Raw genomic sequence first — 19,643 nt, forward strand, 5'->3', positions numbered from 1 at the left:
AAGGCAAATTAGAATCTGATGGGGTCAGGGAAATCCGGGGAATAAGGACAGTTTGTGAGGTAGCAGATGTGACAGTCTTATACTCCAGTACATTGCGGTGAATGCTGGTAACAGAAAGTCTAGTGCCATTACAGAGACCTTTTGCTGGCATGAAGTTCCTGAGAAGCATGGTGACTGAACCAATTTTAATTTTGAGTTTATGTGGAGGCATGCCAGTGGGAGTAAGACTATTAAGAAATTCTTCGGGAAATGCAAGTTGATCTGCAGGATCGTCTGTGTCGATGGAGTCAATGCAGGTGAAAGTTACGTCGTCGTTAGGGATAAGTTTCAGCATCTGTTCATTAAGGTGTAGTGAGTCTTCGTTGGTGACGCTTAATATAACTCGCGTGGCAGAGTGACAGTTGAGAAGTCGATGTTGCCATATAATTGTTGAACAGGATCAGAAATAAAAGGAAAACAATGTGAAGGCAAAGTCACAGGTGTTCCATTTTTCCTGTTTCCAACATCGACTAGCCATTTTGCAAAGTGTTGTTCTTCAGGAAGAGCTCTCATATTTGTCGTCAGTGTAAGAACATGCATGTGACACTACAAAGGTTGCTTGTTAATGCAACTGGCGACAGTAAGTGCTCGGGAGCCACGCATAATGACGGGGAGTATTTCTCAGAAATCTCCACCTAATAGTATTGTTTTGCCTCCTTAGCGAACGGTTTAACCTGTCGCTACTGAGTGGTAGCCTCAGCAGAATCGAAGATATATAGCTGACCATATCGTGGTGACGTGTCAGGATTGGTATATAAAGGAGAGACCTGGTGATAAATTTGACCGTGGATTCTGAATGCATACGGTCTGTGGCCAGATGGTTGAGCGATGTGGGCGTCCATTGAAGCGAAAGCTAAAGCAGAGTTGTATTCCCTGATATGATCACAGTAATTTCAGGACAGCGGGTTCTTGCCAGTCAAGAGGTTTTGTAATAAAAGAGGAGGTTTGGATAGCAGTGGCAAAGACACCTTGCTGGTATGACAACACTTAGTGTAATGTCCGGATCTGTTGACCTTTGATGGCCCATGAAGTGCATATGTTCTTGGATGGGAATGGTGGTATCTTCTTCAAAAGCAGCGGAAAACTGAATGTGATGACTGTGCATGGGGTTTGCGAGTTGACACTGAAAGGAATTGGAATGAGTTTGTAAGTGCTTCTTGAGAGCATGAGTTGTTTTGAAGCACTGCTGGCAATGTTCACATTGCAGCATTCATTCAGTGGAGTGTGTTTTTAAATGTGCTTTGAGATATCTCTGCAGTCGGAAGGTTTTGGAACAAATGGTGCGCTGAAAGTCCTGTGTGGAATGCGTTTTTTCAGTGAAGTGTGTGTTAAAAATGTGCTTTGAGATATTTCTTTTGCGTGAAGGTTTTTGAGCAAAGACAAAATGTGCAACTGAAGGTGTGAGTGGAATGAGTTTGTAAGTGCTTCTTCAGAGTCCAAGTTGTTTTGAAGCACTGCTGGCAATGTTCACATTGCAGCATTCATTCAGTGGAGTGTGTTTTTAAATGTGCTTTGAGATATCTCTGCAGTCGTAAGGTTTTGGAACAAATGGTGTGCTGAAAGTCCTGTGTGGAATGCGTTTGTTTAATAGATGGCACCAGAAGGTTATCACGTGTGTATTTGAGAGGCAAGACAACTTCGTAATGCCCATGATCAAAATGACTGCGAAAGACGTTGTCCCGGATTGTAAACTCGAGGAGAGGCATGACGACATTCCTGGAAGTGAATGGAGATAGTAGCTGGAAGCATTTGGGACATCGCCACAATTTCTGCCACACCACCATAAACTCCAGATGTAATCATGTACTCAGCATATTGTTGAGCAGACTGTATGACTATGCTTCCGTGACTAAGAACAATGAACAGCATGTCCACAAAGTTATCCCAATGTTGGCAAACAAAGGTTACAGCCATGTTGCGAAGCTAGAGAGCAACACTTTCGTTGATTACATCTTTCCAGAAATATCCGACTGCCAGAAACAAACAGTTACTGGAAGCAGGAATTTGTATAACATTGAAAGATGTTTTCATGAAATACATTTGAGGCGTTGGCCATGGTAGGCAAATGAACAGTCAACGTGGCTTACAGCTGTATGTGGACTGTAGCACAGACCAAAGCGAGTGAGGATGCATTTGAGCTACTTTTTTTTTGTATGAAAATGTGCTATATAAATAAATGTTGTTGTTTGTTAACGTTTTGGGGGTGGGCACATGAGCAAGCTGTGAGAGAGCGATATTGCAAGCCTACGGAGGGTGAGAGTTGCGGGCTGGCTGGGCCTTGTCTTGAGTTCCCCATGACATGGGAGGAGGGTTAGAGTGGCCGTTCGTGGCTCTTTCGTGCATAACCCATGGATGGGGCTCTGTTAGAGTTGGCGGTTGTGGCTCTCTGTCTTGCATGTGGTGAAAATTCAACGTGGCTCAGAGGTGCATGTGGACTTTTGCACAGATGGAAGCGACCGAGTTTGGTGAATTGTTGCGTGCGGGCACATGAGCAGGCAATGCACATGCCTCGAGAGCGACGCTGGACACGGGAGGACGGTTACAGTTGGCGTGCGTGGCTCAGTTGTGCGTATCCCATGACGCGGTAGGAGGGTTAGAGTTGGCGGTGGGGCTCTGGCGAGCGTATCCCATGGTCTTAGAGTTGGCGGGCGGGGCTCTCTGAGTTGGCAGGCGTGGCTCTCTGTCTTGCTTGCACTCACTCTCTTGCGTGCCCTTAGTGAATTATATATATAGATTATTATCCATCCATTCATTTTCCAACACGTTGAATCCGAACACAGGGTCACGGGGGTGTGTTGGAGCCAATCCCAGCCAACACAGGGCACAAGGCAGGAACTAATCCCGGGCAGGGTGCCAACCCACCGCAGGACACACACAAACACACCCACACACAAAGCACACACTAGGGCCAATTTAGAGTCGCCAATCCACCTAACCTGCATGTCTTTGGACTGTGGAGTGCCCGGAGGAAACCCACGCAGACACGGGGAGAATATGCAAACTCCACGCGGGAAGCGAACCCAGGTCTCCTAACTGCGAGGCAGCAGTGCTATCACTGTGCCACCCTAGATTATTATGTTTATTGAAAATAGCAAGGAATTGTCAGTATGACAGCATGTATGAATGACCATGCTATGAACGGAAACCCTACTATATAAGGGACTGGTTCTTGTCTTCCAGTGCTGCCAGGATGAATGCCAGTCTCCACTGACTCCATGCTCAATTAAGATGGTTTGAGATTATTTTGTTTTGATGTTGTCTCTGTTATTGGAAATTGCTTTAGTCTACTGAACTTGGTCATGGAGTGATTTTTGTTTTTTGTCACTCTAAATCAAATAAAACTGTAGCTTATTTTATATATACACTTGTAATGCAGGTTTAATAAGACTTTATTGTATGTGTGACATTTAGTAAAAATACAGAAGTGTTTTCAGTCTCTTTAATGGGGCTGTTTTTTTATTTACAGAGGAATTCTACTGTGATGGACTGACATATCTCAAAATAAGCATTCCCACTGTCAACATTTTTATATGCAGTAATATTTTGTGATGATGCTTATTAAAAACTAGCTGTTCCCTACGGCTCCGCCCATGTAGTAGTGAAACAGGACAAACTTTAACAATCAATAAACAAAAAGGTATCGCTAGCTAAGCGGAGGCAAGTTATACTCTAAAACACAGAGGTAGGCTGACTTCCAACTCCTGATTTCACGCTTCCCCCTCCCCTAAGCCCACAGTCTCTGTCTCAGATTAGCACAAATATATCGCTCCTGCAAGCGAACTATGATTCTTAGTGCGATGAGAGAAGCTGCAAAATCAACCGGAATGTTCAAGCAAATTCTACAAAAAAACACAATCTACCTGTAAATCCATTAAGTGGTTATCTTGTTTGCTAGCTAAGCAGATGTAAGATACTCCCCGAGGCTGACGCGTGAGTGAGGAAGGCCAACCCCTCATCTCGGCCTGCTGCGTTTCTTTCGGATTCACACAAATAAATTGGTCCCACAAGCGAACTATGATAGCACAATGAGAGAGGTCGCAAAATCAACAGTAACAGCAAAATATAGGAAAAAAACCCTAAATCCGTAAAGTAGTTCTCTTGTGAAAAGCGGACAGATATACAGACAGACAGACATTGAATTTTATATATAGAGAGATGTTAAAATAATGTCTGAAACTCAAATATAAAAACATTAGCAAATTTATGTGTGAAAGTACTCTTTTATGGTTTAATGATTAGTGCTTTAATGCATTACCTTCTAATGTTTCACATTACTGGCTAATTGTAAATTTGCAGACTGATTGCAGAAATGGAATAAACAAATACCTTAACAAAGCAGAATTCAGCAATAGCCTACAAGAAGAAACCAATGAAATATATGCAGGTATTAAGACTGTTCAAAAACCCTTGCTTAAGATTATATGTCTTCTAGTATAAAAATATGTTATAAACAGAATGCTGAATTTGAAAGAAGTGACATTTAAAAGCAAGACTCACTTTCTTCCTTTCAAGCTTCAGTGAAATTCAATTTATTGTTATATAACACAATATAATTCACAGGCAAAGAGAACTGTATACATTTATAAAGATAAATAAAAACTGATGACTCAGTTATATTCTGAAGAATAAAAGATAGCGACCTTGACCAAAAAAGAAATATATTAATAAATATACTGTATAAAAAATTCCATCCAAAAGTACAATATAACATAATATCAATTGAATACTGATTAAAGAGAGTCTTAACATTCAGTGCTCTTAAATGTAAAGAAAATCAAATTGTACGTTTACCTAATGATCTTGATGAACAACTAATAACTTACTTTGTATATGCACTTGGGAGATTTAAGTTAAAAAGTTAAAAAATATGTTTAGTGCATTTGTTATCAATAAAAAGTTCTTAAAAATAAAGTTGATTGGCTCCCCTCTATTATTCAGGTTGACTACAAGGGTGACTGAACCTGTATGTTCCTTGCAAACTACTTGCATATTTACAGATGGCCACTTTAACAAATATTCAAAAACATGACATGAACATTTGGTAATACAGTATTAATATGGCTGATCAGGTTTTACACTCTTTAAAATATAATAATAAACAAATAATAAATAAATATTATATATATATATGTACACTGATCACATAAAACATAAAATAAAGGCCGTTTGCTCAAGAATTAAAAAATATGCATGCACAATGGCTTTGAAATCTAAACAGACATTCTTACCCATTTCATGGTACAAAGATCCCTGTTTGGAAAGCATTGTAATGGGCTTCCGGGGTGATGGTGTCTCAATTTTCATTAACTCGTCACAGCACTGCTTCCACTGACCTGTTGGTGGTGTTTTGAAGCATATTAATAATTGCCCATTAATATTAAGTACAATTATCCTCTGTAAGTAGTAATCAGTAAATAAATTCTAAACCCTGCTCGCACTTCAGCTAGTTGTTAATCCACACATTTTAAAAGACTAAAATGAATTAATTTTCATATTTCTGCTTCTCAAGATCAACACAGTACTCTGTCCTTTTAGCATTAATATGGAAAATAAAAATATGTAACTACATGCAAGTTTTACTTTTTTAATGCATTCTGTGCCCATATTTATCAAGTGTCTCAAAGTATGAAAATGGTCCTAACTGGTTAAAAAAAAAGTCTCAAAATTATGCTAATCCGGTCCTTTACTTAGGAGAAGTAGTAAAAGTATTTTATTATTTTTCCTAATTTAAGAAACTACTCCTAACTTCAATAGGATTTAGGAAAGCTTGTGAGCTGTCCTAATTCACTAGGAGCTGCCAAAAGATGGTATTCAGACAGAGATCAGCATGCAAATCAAGGGAAAGGTGGAATATTTAGAAAACTCAAGACAACATCGATTTGACAGAGATGGAATAATATTTGAAACAAATATTATATGTCACATAATCGTTCCATTTAAATTGAGAAACCATGCACTATTTACAGAAATGAAAGTGCTGGTAACACGAAGTATAAAATGCAACATTGCAATAGTGATGATTTGGGTATGTCACAACAAGTGATTTCTCAAATTTTGTACCAAACTTTGAATGCCCTTACAATTTGTGAGATAATACCCAGATTATACATTTCACAACATTCCATGTGAGGTAATTTTGAAGTATGCTACATTCATGCAAACTGACACATACATAAAGATCATTGTCTCAAGTATGGATGAGCACACATATATGAATCACAAGCAGAATCACAGTATCAATACAAGGGTGGTCATAGATGCAAACTGTATCCTGATAATAAGTGAGGCTGGATGGAGTTACAAAGAAATGTCATACACGTGTGATGAGTTCTGTAATCTACGACTCCCTGGAACATTTGAATTACAGTTTAAAAGCCCCAGATGGTTAAAGAAGGGAAGCAGACAGTCCTAGGGCTTTGGATAAATAAAGCCTCACAGAAGATAAGGTGAGATTATGAAGAAAGACATGGCATGTTATAGTGGAAGATGGTTTGGGGACACTGGAAGAGTAATTATGACTTATAGTCATACCTAGTTTTAGTAAATGTTACTTTACAATGTGTTTCCTGTGGCCATAACAGTGGGAAGGTGATTCTTCTAAAAGCACAGCTGTGGATCACTCATTGTTAAACAAACATGCCCATTATTGGACTTAACTCTCATCCAATGTGTGTCTCAATCATTCCATCTTGAGCTCACAGCAGTATTATGTTTGATGTTGCTGCAAAGTGACAATAATTACATGAAGCTTAGCACACTATCCTTTTATTAAGTTTTTCTTCTTACTCTTTGAATATTAATATTATCTTTGTGATGAAGCATTATTGTGAGTATCAGAAAACTACAAAGTGTTCTAATGATTTCCAAGGCAGCTAGAAATCGTTATGATGAGTATCACTTTGCGGCTAAAATTGTAAAATCATTCATTTTCAAATGTGAACTTGTACTCCTAGCTGAGTGTAGGTATAGGATGCTCCATAAATATGTCTCATGTCCTACTCTAAAGCAATTGTGAGATCAATGGCTGTATTTATCAAGTGTCTGCTATCAAAGCATGCACCCAACCTATTTTTTCTTCGACATATTTGTTAAAACTTTCATTCTTGGCAAATAATTTTTAAAACAGACTCTTTGATATTCATTCCACACTTTACTCAAAGAAAATGACAGGTACAAAAGTATCCTCTTTAATAAAACCCCTGTGTGCATCCAGGTGTCCATGTGTGTGTCTTCTGGTGAAGTGCGCATGTGTGGGCCGCGCTGTGCATCGGGCTGCGCTGTGCATCGCGCCGTGCCCCGCCCATGCGCAACTGCACCGTGGACGCACACACACTGGAAGCTGGGCACACAGTGAATGGCCTTGCCATGGCCGTGCATGATAACATATAAAGGACAAAATTGCTGGGGAGAGTGCTGATTGGGTAGTCACTGCCACGCACATAAAATCCATTGCTGGGGAGACGCCACACATACAATAATCAGCTGCACGTCAGCACAGATTAAAATACTTGCTGGGGAACTAAACAGTACTTGCTGGGGAGACGCCACAGGCACAATTATCAGCTACACGGCACGCACTAAATCAGTTGCTGAGGACACTCTGCAGATTAAATGTCAGAGAAGATTACAGGCATTTTATGGTAATACAAACAAGTATTATTGCGAGAGAAAATTAAAGACACACAGTAAATACAGTGACGCATATTACAGCCACATACAAGCCAGTATTACTGTAAGAGAAAATATTATGGACATATCCACTAACAACATGCCACCCAACAAAAAGGACACGTCAAGTAGGACAAAAGACACGGACAATCAAATCCTATATAAGCAACATCTCCTGGAAGAATTGTCAGCTCAACAAGTAAACATCAACAAAAGAAAGGCTGAAAGACAAAGAAAAATACGAGCAAATAGATCGATTGAAGAAAAAGAAAATGATCGTCAGAAAAATGCTAAAAGAGAAAGACTCAGAAGAGCAAACCTTAGAAAAAGTTGGCATTTACTTGCCAGAACCAGTATTCAGCCACGGTCAGTTATATATTGCATTATCAAGAGTTAGAAGTTTTCCAGATGTTGTTGTCAAGGTCCTGATCAAAGCAAACTGTTGCCAACTCAGACAGAATATTTACAAGAAATGTTGTCTGCAATGAAATTTTATAGAAACATTTCATGAGGTAAAAAATAGAAACATTTTCCTAAATATCTTCTTCAGACATTGTGTCTTACAGATTGTTACAAAGTTTTACACTAAGGCAATATTAATTATACTTACTGTATTGTCATATACATTTCTATTTTATTTTTATGAATATTTTACTTCCGGCTTCTTGCAAAAATATTTTTGACAAAAAAAAATTAAGACAAGAAACAGAATGAGGTCAAGGTCCCTTGCCATTTAATATAGACTGTTCCTACTAATGTTTATGCACTACTGTTCTAACACCCGTTATTGTAACGAGCTTAATGTCTAGTTAAAAATATTTCAGCATTTTACAATGATTTGTCTTACTGTAGACTGATGCATTACAAGCGGTATTGTTATGGCTTTACACTACTCTCTGTACTGATGAACATTTACCACACTCTTCATGAGGCTGTCTGAAGCTTACACTTACATTTACATGTAAGACCAAATTAAACATGTTTCTTACCTTAATATTGTAATTACCTTGTCAAAATGTGAACTGGCACTTGTCTGTTTGCTTGGTTAACACAATTAATTTACAACTCAGTAATACTTATATAGAATGACCACCAGGGGGTGAACTAGAGGTGACTGTCAGCATTCTTTATGTTTGAGAACCTGGTTCCGAGCGTCAACTAGATGATAACATAAATAAAAGACGGCAAGACAAACACATTAGTGAGTCTTCATTGTTTGTTAACTTATTTTTAAAGTTGTGTTTTTTTACATTGTATTTTTCTCAAACAATTAAAAAACAAAACTTTATTTTCCTCCTGGGCAATGCTGGGTATTTCAGCTAGTTCCAATTATAATTTTTAAAACTTCTACCATGTCCCTTGTTAATTTCTCTTTGCTTAAATGAAAAAGGTTCAGTTCCTTCAGTCTTTCCTCATGGCTCGTACCTCTTAGTCCTGAAATTAGCTTTGTCACTATGCGCTGAATGATCTAGTGCTGCTGTGTCTTTAAACTGCACATAGTACTCTAGGTGAAGCCTCACCAGTGTGTTACCTATATTAGCCATAACCTCTGTTGACTTATACAAAACACCTCATTATATATAACCTGATACCCTATTACCTTGCTTGACAGCTTCTGTATGCGGTCTGTCTTTATGTACATAATGATAATTCCATGCTTAATTGCCAAGGTAGTGGCAGTAATACTGTCATGTGTACAGTTGAAGAAAATTGTAAATTGTATGCACAATCAACATACATCATGTTGCCACCCTTTACAGTTACATAAGTTTCATAGAGAGCTGTAACCTGTAAAGTATGATTTAAATAATTGGCTAGCTAGGAGTAAAAAGCCCATTATTGGGACTAATAGTAAAAGACCTCTAGCAAGATTGTCTTATCCATTTAAGTTAGTTTAATGCAATGAGTTAAGGAAATCACAGATCAATATTGTATCCCAGTACAGTATATAATGTAACTCAACAAAAAAAGAATTTAAATTAATTTCAATTCTGTATACATTAAAATCTTTACATTTATGAAAACAAATAATAGAAATTTTAGTCATTTATTGCAAATATTTGAAGTAGTAAAATCTTTTGTAAAAGTTAAGAGTAAAGTATTGCAAACAAAAAAAAAAAATAAACAAGCTTAGATCCCGTCAACAGTTTATTTACGTTAATGAAAATAAATACTGCTACTGAGGTAGTATAATTAAATTTTAAGCATGTCATTATATGTTAATTGAATAAGTATTGCATTATTTTTCAAAGAGTATACATAAATATATTAAACAAAAATGTAATAAGAATTCAAGAAAAAAAATGTTGCTGTTTTGTAAAACAATTGTTCAGAAAAGAAACTCACAAACAGAGCATTAACAAACCTAAAGGCATTGCGTAAAAGCAAACAGAATGCACATTGCATTTTTTGAATAAGTAAACTACAATGTCTTTGTAACTTCCAGTGGGTCTCATTCCTGAAACGTGAACAGAACGAATATGTTTGTAAAATGTTCATAGAGGGAACATCCAGTATTTATCAATGATTTAGTAAGGACTGTCTGTTCGTAAAAACCAAATTGATCTTACACATGCTCAGGACCAAGTGTAGTGCGTGTGTAAATAATAAAAAGCATGATATATGAATGTCATTTGTACAAAACACATTTGAAATGAATGAAATAAAATAAAAACTGCATAAATATGTGATTTATAAATTACAAAATATCACAACAAAATTTTTGTCAAATTTGCTACTAGTTTGATGATTATTCAACAACATGGGTGTCTTGTTTTGTTTCTCAGTAAACACATCACGCAGATCTGTGCCTAACTGAGTGTATTTTCCTATAAAAGGGTATAAGTTTGAACCTGAGTTGATTGAACATAATAATGGCTCATCTCGCACTACTGCATGATTTGGCTCATTGTACACTGAGGAGAGAGTATAGATTCTGGGATTGTGCTGATGTGTTGGCAGAGATGAATGGTTGATTAGTTGTTTCAGACTACCCAGACCCATTCTGGTACATTTATGCACTATTATGTATCATATTCTGAAAAGAGTAACAAAAAGGGGCGGCACGGCGGTGCAGTGGTAGTGCTGCTGCCTCGCAGTAAGGAGACCCGGGTTCGCTTCCTGGGTCCTCCCTGCGTGGAGTTTGCATGTTCATCCGGGTGCTCCAGTTTCCTCCCACAGTCCAAAGACATGCAGGTTAGGTGCTTGGTGTGTGAGTGTGTGTGTCCTGCAGTGGGTTGGCATCCTGCCCGGGATTGGTTCCTGCCTGTGTTGGCTGGGATTGGCTCCCGCAGACCCCCGTGACCCTGTGTTTGGATTCAGCAGGTTGGAAAATGGATGGATGGATGGATGGAGTAACAAGAAGAAGCTGTGCGATATCTGTGTATCTTCAAATCCTGTCGATACTTGGTTTTCTGGCTACATGGTCATTTCAGTGGGAGATTGCAGACAGGTCTGGGATTCCTCGGCCATCTACGATCCGCATACTACCTGGAGTTCTTAATGGCTTATTAACACTTCTGCGGGATTACATCCAGCTCTCATATGGTGGGGAAAGGCAAGTGGAAGTTACCCGATGGTTTTACGAGCTGGCTAGCCTACCCAGGGTCATTGGTGCAATAGACTGGACACGTGTATGCATCAAAGCTCCATCCCACGATGCGTTTGCACATATGAGTAGAAAACAATTCTGTTCTATCAACGTGCAGCATAAGTATGTACTGCTCAACGTTGCTGCCCAGTGGCCCTGCAGTATGCACAACAGATTCATTCTGCAGAATAGTTACATGGGTAACAAGGTACTGTGCAAGATGGCTGGCTTATCGGTAAAAGTAAAGTTTCTCCTATAGATTAAATTGTATTTATTTGAGAGGTATAAATAGGCTCACTGTTTATATCCATAGGGGTTAGGGTTAACTCATTAAAAACATGGCTTATGACATCTCTAAACAACCCACAGATGTCACAGGAATGGGCTTATAATGCAGTGGCGTGTGCTGTTATCGAGCGTACAAATGGAGTTTCGAAGGCATGATGGCAATTCTTGTATACAAAGGGTAGCATTCTTTTAAATTCACCTGAAAAGGTGTGCAAAATATTTATTAGCCAGCTGTGTTTTACACAATATAGAAATGAACCTGGCTCACAGTTAGTGCTTGAGGAGCCTACTCACTTTCCTGGCATGCAGGTTCCTGAGTATGAGGAGTGTTGAGAGTCTCACATGAAGTCTCTGCATGGCAAGTGGAATCTCCCTGTTCATCTTAATAATAAATACAATAATGAATAAATGAATGCTTCACTTTATCATTATTGCAGAATTAAACAAGTCACTTATAATTCACATTTGATGACTGAATATCATTAAACACACACAAAAGAAGATGTTTTGGGGTTCATTCAGCTATTATAGCATTAGGTGCTTGCACCCAGTGCATGATGCACTTTTCAACAAGATCTGGCCCCATTTCGTACATTGAAACAAGTGAAGAAATGTCTTGATGAGAATTAAATGAACAAGCTGAAGTGGCCTGGAAACTCTCCTGATCTGAACTCAATAGAAATATTTTGGTCTATTTCTAAGCAGTGACTTTATAGAAAGGACTGCACAACCTAATTCAAGCTTGGCACAAAGACCGCAAAATTCTCCAAGAATGTTCCAAATTGGTGGATTCCAAGACAAAACGCATCCAGATGCTTCTCAAGAGCTGAGGGGGTCATATCATGAATTTTATTTTATTATGAATTTTATTCATAATAAAAAATTGAGCAAAACTGATTTTTTGTTGTTTTCAGAGTTTGTTTCAATTAATTTGCACAAGGGCAGATATACATTTCTTTGCATCCAATTTCCAATCAAATCATTTATGTTTTATTTCTTGAACAATTTGCTCTACAGAAGACACTGAATTAACCACATTTATTACATCTTCCCAAGCAATTCCTTTGTCTGACTCAGTAACATCACTACTCACGTTAGAGAATATTTCTTTTCTTTTCTTACCTTCTGTTAAAAGTACTTTGATCTCCACTTCTTTGAAGTTTTTTTTTTCCTGGTCATGTATGGCAGCACATCTTTATATGGTTAGATTTGTGGCACTGATGGGTGTGGATTAAGGTAATGAATTGAGAACATGTACATGGCTTATAATTTACTGTTGATTGGTATTTATTGATCTATGCAGAATATTAAGAAAAAAAATTGAGGTTTTCATGGTTTGTGAATGTGGCGTAAGATTTTAGTAAAATTGCTTTTAACATGGAAATGTGTTTGTTAATTTACAAACATTTCACGAATGAGACCCAATGCTTTTTTGCTCTGTGAGGCATACACTTGTTGGGGTGCAATTGAGCACCGATGTACTAAACACATGTGCTGAAGCACAGCTGGAGGTATATGAGCACACAGGAGTAGTGCCACTGTTTATGTTATTGAGCACTGAAAAGTTAGAGTGCCTTATGTTATATTATAAATGTGATGAAATATAATTTTAAAATTGTCATAATAAAACAAAAGAAAGTAAGGAAGCACACTTTGCAGCGTTGGCTTAAAAATCAAGGGAGCAATAGAGCTCTAATGCTAATAAGCATTGCCACTGAATGAACAGCACAGAATAAAACTAGTCCAGAAGTAAATATTAATTGAAGATCTCTGTCTTGATGCATTAAACACTAGCTATAAAAAAAGTTTCAGCCTATAAAAACTTAATAAATATCACATCCTTACTTCAAGTGCAACAGCTTACAGGTTTATACTTATTAATGTTTAAAATTTATAAATATGATATTTCTCGAAATTCTTTGTATTGTGTCATCCGTCAGGCCTTTTAGTTTGTGACTAAACAGCTGTGTTAATCCCTTTACTTGATTTTGTGCAAAAGAAAATCTTGCAACCAGGCTTGAATGTATCTTGCGGTTTTCTGTCGGCATTTGCTGCAAAGTCAAAGCTTCTTCAGATGCCACTCCGGCTGCCCTCTTTGTCAATTAAGTGTGCTGGTGAAGGTTCAGACAGCACCAAAGTTACCCTATTATTAATACCTTTTAGTGCATGGAAATGTGGCTTCAACTCCAGCCATGTCAACTTATAGGCTCAACTGTCAAAAGTCAAAGTATATTAAAGTGCATTTGAACTGTAGGTCATAGAATCAAAACCATGAAAAATGAGGATTAAAATAATTTAAAAATGTTAATATCGACACTTATCAATATTTCAATACTTTTGACAATCCCACCTCCAACAATAATGTTACCAATTGGATTTTATATACAAAAGTAAATATGGATGATCCTATGCATTTTAGTAGAATGTTCAGTGGATGGGTAAATCAAGTACTGATATTTGTAGCCAAACATGCGCGCGCACACACACACACACACGCACACACACGCACACACAAAATGCCATAACTGTGAAAAACAAATAGTACTTATCACCGAAACAAACATGATGATACTAGTGTCATGGCTTTTAATCTGCTTTAATGTACAAAATTTGGATTATTTGCCACCTTTGAAGTTATATGAATTAGAGGTTATATGATAAAAGTGTGGTACAGCCAGTGAAGTGTTTCACATCACATTACGTTACATGCATCATGGTAAGCCATCTAATTGTTAGGAAAAGAGGACAACCTCAATTGCTCTGTGTTTTGGTGGGTAAAATGTTTGTAATAATATACTAAGGGTTCTGGCTAGAATTAATTTGAAAATCCTGGCTACTGAATCTACAGTACATTGCAGTATTACTTTTTGCCTAATTGTTAGGTCTTTCTGAAATTCAACAATAGATGTGTAGTAGAGTGGACACATTTTTGTAACAAATTAAAAAAATCTTCAAATGCTCAGTGTCTCATGATACAATGTCAACGGTTCAAATGTGCAAACATAACACCTGTAAATACAAAAGTTTGCATCATTTCTGTTTTAAGGATAATTTTCATTGTATAATGTCATAATACTTAACCTTCAGTGCTGTAACATTTGTTTTCAAACATGTCACATCAAAATGTCAACTGCATGCCAGATCTTGATGGAACACCCAAAGCTACAGGGTATTTGGCAGGTGGATCAGTTAACATACTTAAGCATATTTTCTTCAACTGCAATGAATCATTTATGTACTCATTTATCTTATTTTTCAGAAAGTTTACCTAAGGGCTGTAAAAAAACTGTAAAACAGCTTTAGCCAACTTGATTATTATTGTAATTAAAATTTGTACTAGGTAGGTCAAATATCATGTATCACTATTAGTTTTATGAAATATTTTAATTTTGTTGATGTTGTTAGTGTCCTGCCTCTGAAAATGCACCCTAGATATCCATTATATACTGTATTTTAATTGAAATTTTAAATAACAGCCATAAGAAAACAATCTTTGATCCTCCCATTAACTATACAGAATTAGTGTTTAACCTATGCTTAAAACATAATTTCTCTACTTTCAGGCAAAATTTTAAATATTCTTGGAAACCATTGGATATTTTATATAGCTTTGCCTCATTTTTGAAAATCATGTTTTTTGAGTTCCCTCTGCAAGTTTGGGTAAACCAATAGGCAACAGCTAAAAATTGAGAAGTGCCTGTACTTTAGATCGCTTTAAGCCATGGATATATTGATGTTATATATAGATATTAGGACTGCTTTATACATCCACAACCGATTTGTAGTTGAGTCGAATTATGGAAGCATGCCTGAACATAATGACTCATTCTATTTATGAGGAATGTATGCTGAAAAGCTGATGCTTACAGTTCTGCTTTCTTTAAATGATTTTGTCTTTCATTACAATACTTACTACAATACTACACAACTGCTTAAGGACTGAATAAGGTAGTAGCATGTAATAATGTGTTACTATGTAAATACTCTGTAAGCTTGCTATGCATTTAATGCTATGTTTTCACGTTGTTACACTAAATTTGTTAAACTGCTTTGATTGTGCATATACATCCAACGTTTATTTTTTTTTTTTAATACAGTTGAACCCCATTTTAACGTTTCCATGTATAACATTTTCCAACATGTTACATTTTTGAATAGTGAGTAGTGATGATGCCCAGTTTTTCAGAAGTAACATTTATTTTGAAAAACAGTTTGTTTTATATTAAAATGTTATTTTATAAATATAACTGTAATTTACTGTATTAAAAAACAATTACACAAATGTTATAATAGGGATGAATCTTTATTGTAGAAAATAAAGAAACATTCTTAAACTTTTTTTAAAATTTTTTTAACTAATCAAGCATCTAACAATTTCGTATTAACAATTTTTAAGTGGTTCCCTATAAAATGAATGTTCTACTATACTGTGTGTAAACATAATACAGTATTCAGGTGCATCTCAATAAATGATAATCGAAAAGTTCATTTATTTCAGTAATTCAAGTCAAAAAGTGAAACTCATATTATACAGATTCATTATACTCCGGTTTCCTCCCACACTCCAAAGACATGCAGGTTAGGTGCATTGGTGATCCTAAATTGTCCCTAGTGTGTGCTTGGTGTGTGTGTGTGTGTGTGCGCCCTGCGGTAGGCTGGCACCCTGCCCAGGGTTTGTTTCCTGCCTTGCGCCCTTTATTGGCTGGGAATGGCTCCAGCAGACCCCCATGACCCTATAGTTAGGATATAGCTGGTTGGATAATGGATGGATGGATGGTGGATGTATAACAATGCGTACGTTGTGGGGGGGTTCTAGAGGCTGCTGTCGCGCTGCCCTTCAATCTTTTTAAAGCCTGTCCAGCCGCTGTCCTTTTTGCTACTTTGTGTCTCTGCTTCTCTGTGATCATAAATATACACCTGACTGAATTGTGTTTTCTTTGAAATTAAACTTGTCGTTGCTTTAACTGTTGCGGGTCCAAAGATTGTCATAGCGTATGTTCCATTATTGTGTAAATCTACGTTTTGCGCATTGAATGATGCAAATGTGAAAGGACTTTGTTTTCTGCTCATTTCCTTTTATTTCTGACCTTGCTTTGTCCTGCTATTTTTTCAATTACACCTGGTCCTGATGATGAATTTCCTTTTTTTTTTGCGCTAATGCGATCTTTTATTCGTCAACGTTTCATTTATAACGTATTGTCCTATATACGCTTTATATGCACTGAGATACCTGTATGTGTGTGTGCTGCTTCCCATTACACTACCGATTATTTTTTTGCCCATTCTCTTTTGTCTCACGGTTCTTTTATTTGTCTTTCGTGATCTTAACATGAAGATCACGTATCGTCTCCTAGTCATTCATTCCACAGGATTTTTGTTTTACAATAGTGAGATAAACATGGTGCTAATTCTCCAGACATAGCATTTCATTTTATATAGTACAATTTATGTATATTCTAAGATTCAAATTTGTGAAGTTGATTTAAGATTTATGTACTGTATAGTATGCCTAATTTACTCAGACTGTAGGAGCCTATATACAGTATCTCATCATGGTGTCTCTGTCCTGTTTTTTAATAATCATGGTGTATTATTTCACACACATATATTGTACAATTTTTGCACCTTATGTGGCTTGAGTGTAGAAAGCAAGAAACATTTTGGAGGTACTTAAGGGACTAGTTTGATTCTTGAGGCAGTGTGTTTATTGACATTGGACAAGTGAAGAATCCATTCCAATGTGTTACAGAACAATATCAGAAAACAATTGATTTAATGTCTTGGGTATTCATTAGATTAAACTACATATTAGAAGGATGGTGAGCTGAGCCGATACAACAGTAAATCAGGTTGAGAAAGGACTAAAGAGAAGAGCTGAAAAGAATAATGAAGCAAATTACTAATTTTATCTTCTTTAACCAACACATTTATCAAACCTACCATATGCTTCTCCCAGAGTTTGTATCATAATAAATACACTTTTGCTCTTCTAATCCATCCTAGTAACTCTCATTCAACATGCACTCTGTACTAGTCTATCTACACTGATTTCACTCTGTAACTACCTTTTCTCATCCCATATGAAAAACAAGGCTACTTACCTATATGTTTGCTTGTTTGCCTGAGCCAAAGTTTTGCTATTTATAAAATACTAATCCATTGTTATTTATCCCAATTTAACTGATAACCCCAATACCACAGAATTATAGTTGTCATCTTTACAAGGAAACAGTAAAAAAGTAAATAAAAATGAATGAGGAATAAAAATTGCCTAGGTTTATTGACATGTTCCCATATCTTCCACAAACCTAAAACAGACTGACAGAATACAGAATAGCTGGCAGCTTGTAAAATGAATGTCAGATTCTGATCAAGGAATACAAGTATTTCCGCAAACCAAACCTCATCTTTTTATTCTGTTTTATTTGCATGACAAAGTGGGGAATGATGTTATTTCAATAAATATTTGTGTTGGGTGTGTTGGCAGTCATTAGAAAAAAACATGAAAAAAACAGCTGTTAGCTCACCTGTTATTACCATTGGCTTGAGTTGCTTAATGCTTTGTGGGAACTGCAAAATCTTCAATTATGTCTCTAATACATTTGAATATTATTCAGTGCACAAATCCCATATATATGTACTACTAAACAGCTCCATTTTCATCTCAAAGCCTTAATCACAAATATTAACTAACTAAGCTAAACTGGACTGGCTTGAATCCAACTGATTTCAATAAAAAATGATCCACTGAATGTCTTGGTAGTCGTGCTGCAAGGTGGTTGAGAGGAGCCCAGTGTCACTATTTTAGTGAGAAAAATCGATTTCTGTTACAAGACAGATACCCGCCATTCAATGATCACCTACTGTTAATTAATCTTGGTAGTCTCCATCATGTCATCTATCTGTACAATTTCAGCTGCTAGTTTTTCTATTACACGGCTGTGGGTAGCCGAAACCTATCTCAACACATGGAGACACACACAGCAAGAACTAACACAGCCAGTCACTGTATTTACTCATGTACAAATCCATACTCACTTATACTAGAACAATTCAATTAACTTTTAAGATGCGTCTTTTGGATATAGGAGAAAACCTGCATTTTAGGAGAATCTCCATGGGAACAGAATGCAAATACAGCTATAGCTGAAAGGCTGAATGTCTTATTTGTTGTGTATAATAAATGAAGTCAATTGGTATTTGTGCCCTTTTCCCTACACGTATATTGCTTTAAGTTACAGTTTTGAATCTCACATTTCAACCTTAGAGCTAAAGAAACACCAAATGATAATGACTCACTCATGTCATAGAACTGCTGCCAAAAGGCTTCCATCCAGCGATGGGTATCATCACGGCTCTCAGCCATTAGGGTGTGAGTTACCTCCTCTCCACCATACTGGTTGCTAATGGAAATGCTTTGAGGACCTTTTTCGGTTGCTCGAATCCGTGTGTCCTGCAATATAGGAGATTAACAGGGGTTTACTTATATCAACTATATGAAGTACTACTGTAGAATATTAAGAACATTATGAAAATCTTAAAGCACAGATAATATAATACAACAGAAATAATTACATTTTTAACTAGTTAATATAAAAAGAGATTCAAAGGCAATAATTTGTAAAGAAAATCAGAAAAAAAAATGTAGAAAACAGAAACAATTTTTGACCCATTCATCAGTCAAATATACTATATGAACAGGAAGCAAAAAAAATGTTTGCTGTATTAATAAAAATAACGAACACAAATAGGTCTGCCTAGGTCTAATTTTACAAGATTTGGACCTCTTCTGTCTGGTGGGGACTCCTTATGCACTCACCCATTTAACATATTGTATGTACCATTATCACTGCTCTACCACCTCAAGGTTATAATAGTTTTTTCTTTATTAGTTTTTTTTTTTGTATTATTGCTTATCTTACTTGAAAATTCAGTTTAATTTTAGCTAGCATTCATGCTGCATTTTTAGATTTAGCTGAATTTTTATTTCACAAAAAACATTTACATTTTATTTATGTACATACACTATTGGCATTCCATTTCAGCTTTAGTAATTATA

At 36.6% G+C, this 19,643-nt stretch overlaps 1 protein-coding gene and 1 long non-coding RNA gene across 7 annotated transcripts in view; one reads left to right on the forward strand and one right to left on the reverse strand.

Annotated features, from left to right (window-relative positions):
* LOC120532746 (rhotekin-like) overlaps positions 1-19,643 on the reverse strand; it is a 244,501-nt gene that overhangs the window by 17,636 nt on the left and 207,222 nt on the right. For all 6 annotated transcript variants that reach the window (XM_039759087.1, XM_039759086.1, XM_039759091.1 and 3 more), the window contains exons 10-11: positions 18,884-19,037; positions 5,268-5,372 (exon numbers count right to left, since the gene is read on the reverse strand). In XM_039759087.1, the coding sequence (XP_039615021.1) occupies positions 5,268-5,372; positions 18,884-19,037 (259 nt within the window). The remainder of the gene's footprint in view (positions 1-5,267; positions 5,373-18,883; positions 19,038-19,643) is intronic.
* Positions 1-19,643, forward strand: part of LOC120532748 — a 43,150-nt gene that overhangs the window by 3,870 nt on the left and 19,637 nt on the right. The gene's annotated exons all lie outside the window — the stretch shown is intronic.

The sequence above is a fragment of the Polypterus senegalus genome, chromosome 7 (genome assembly GCF_016835505.1).
Source record: "Polypterus senegalus isolate Bchr_013 chromosome 7, ASM1683550v1, whole genome shotgun sequence".
NCBI lineage: Eukaryota > Metazoa > Chordata > Cladistia > Polypteriformes > Polypteridae > Polypterus > Polypterus senegalus.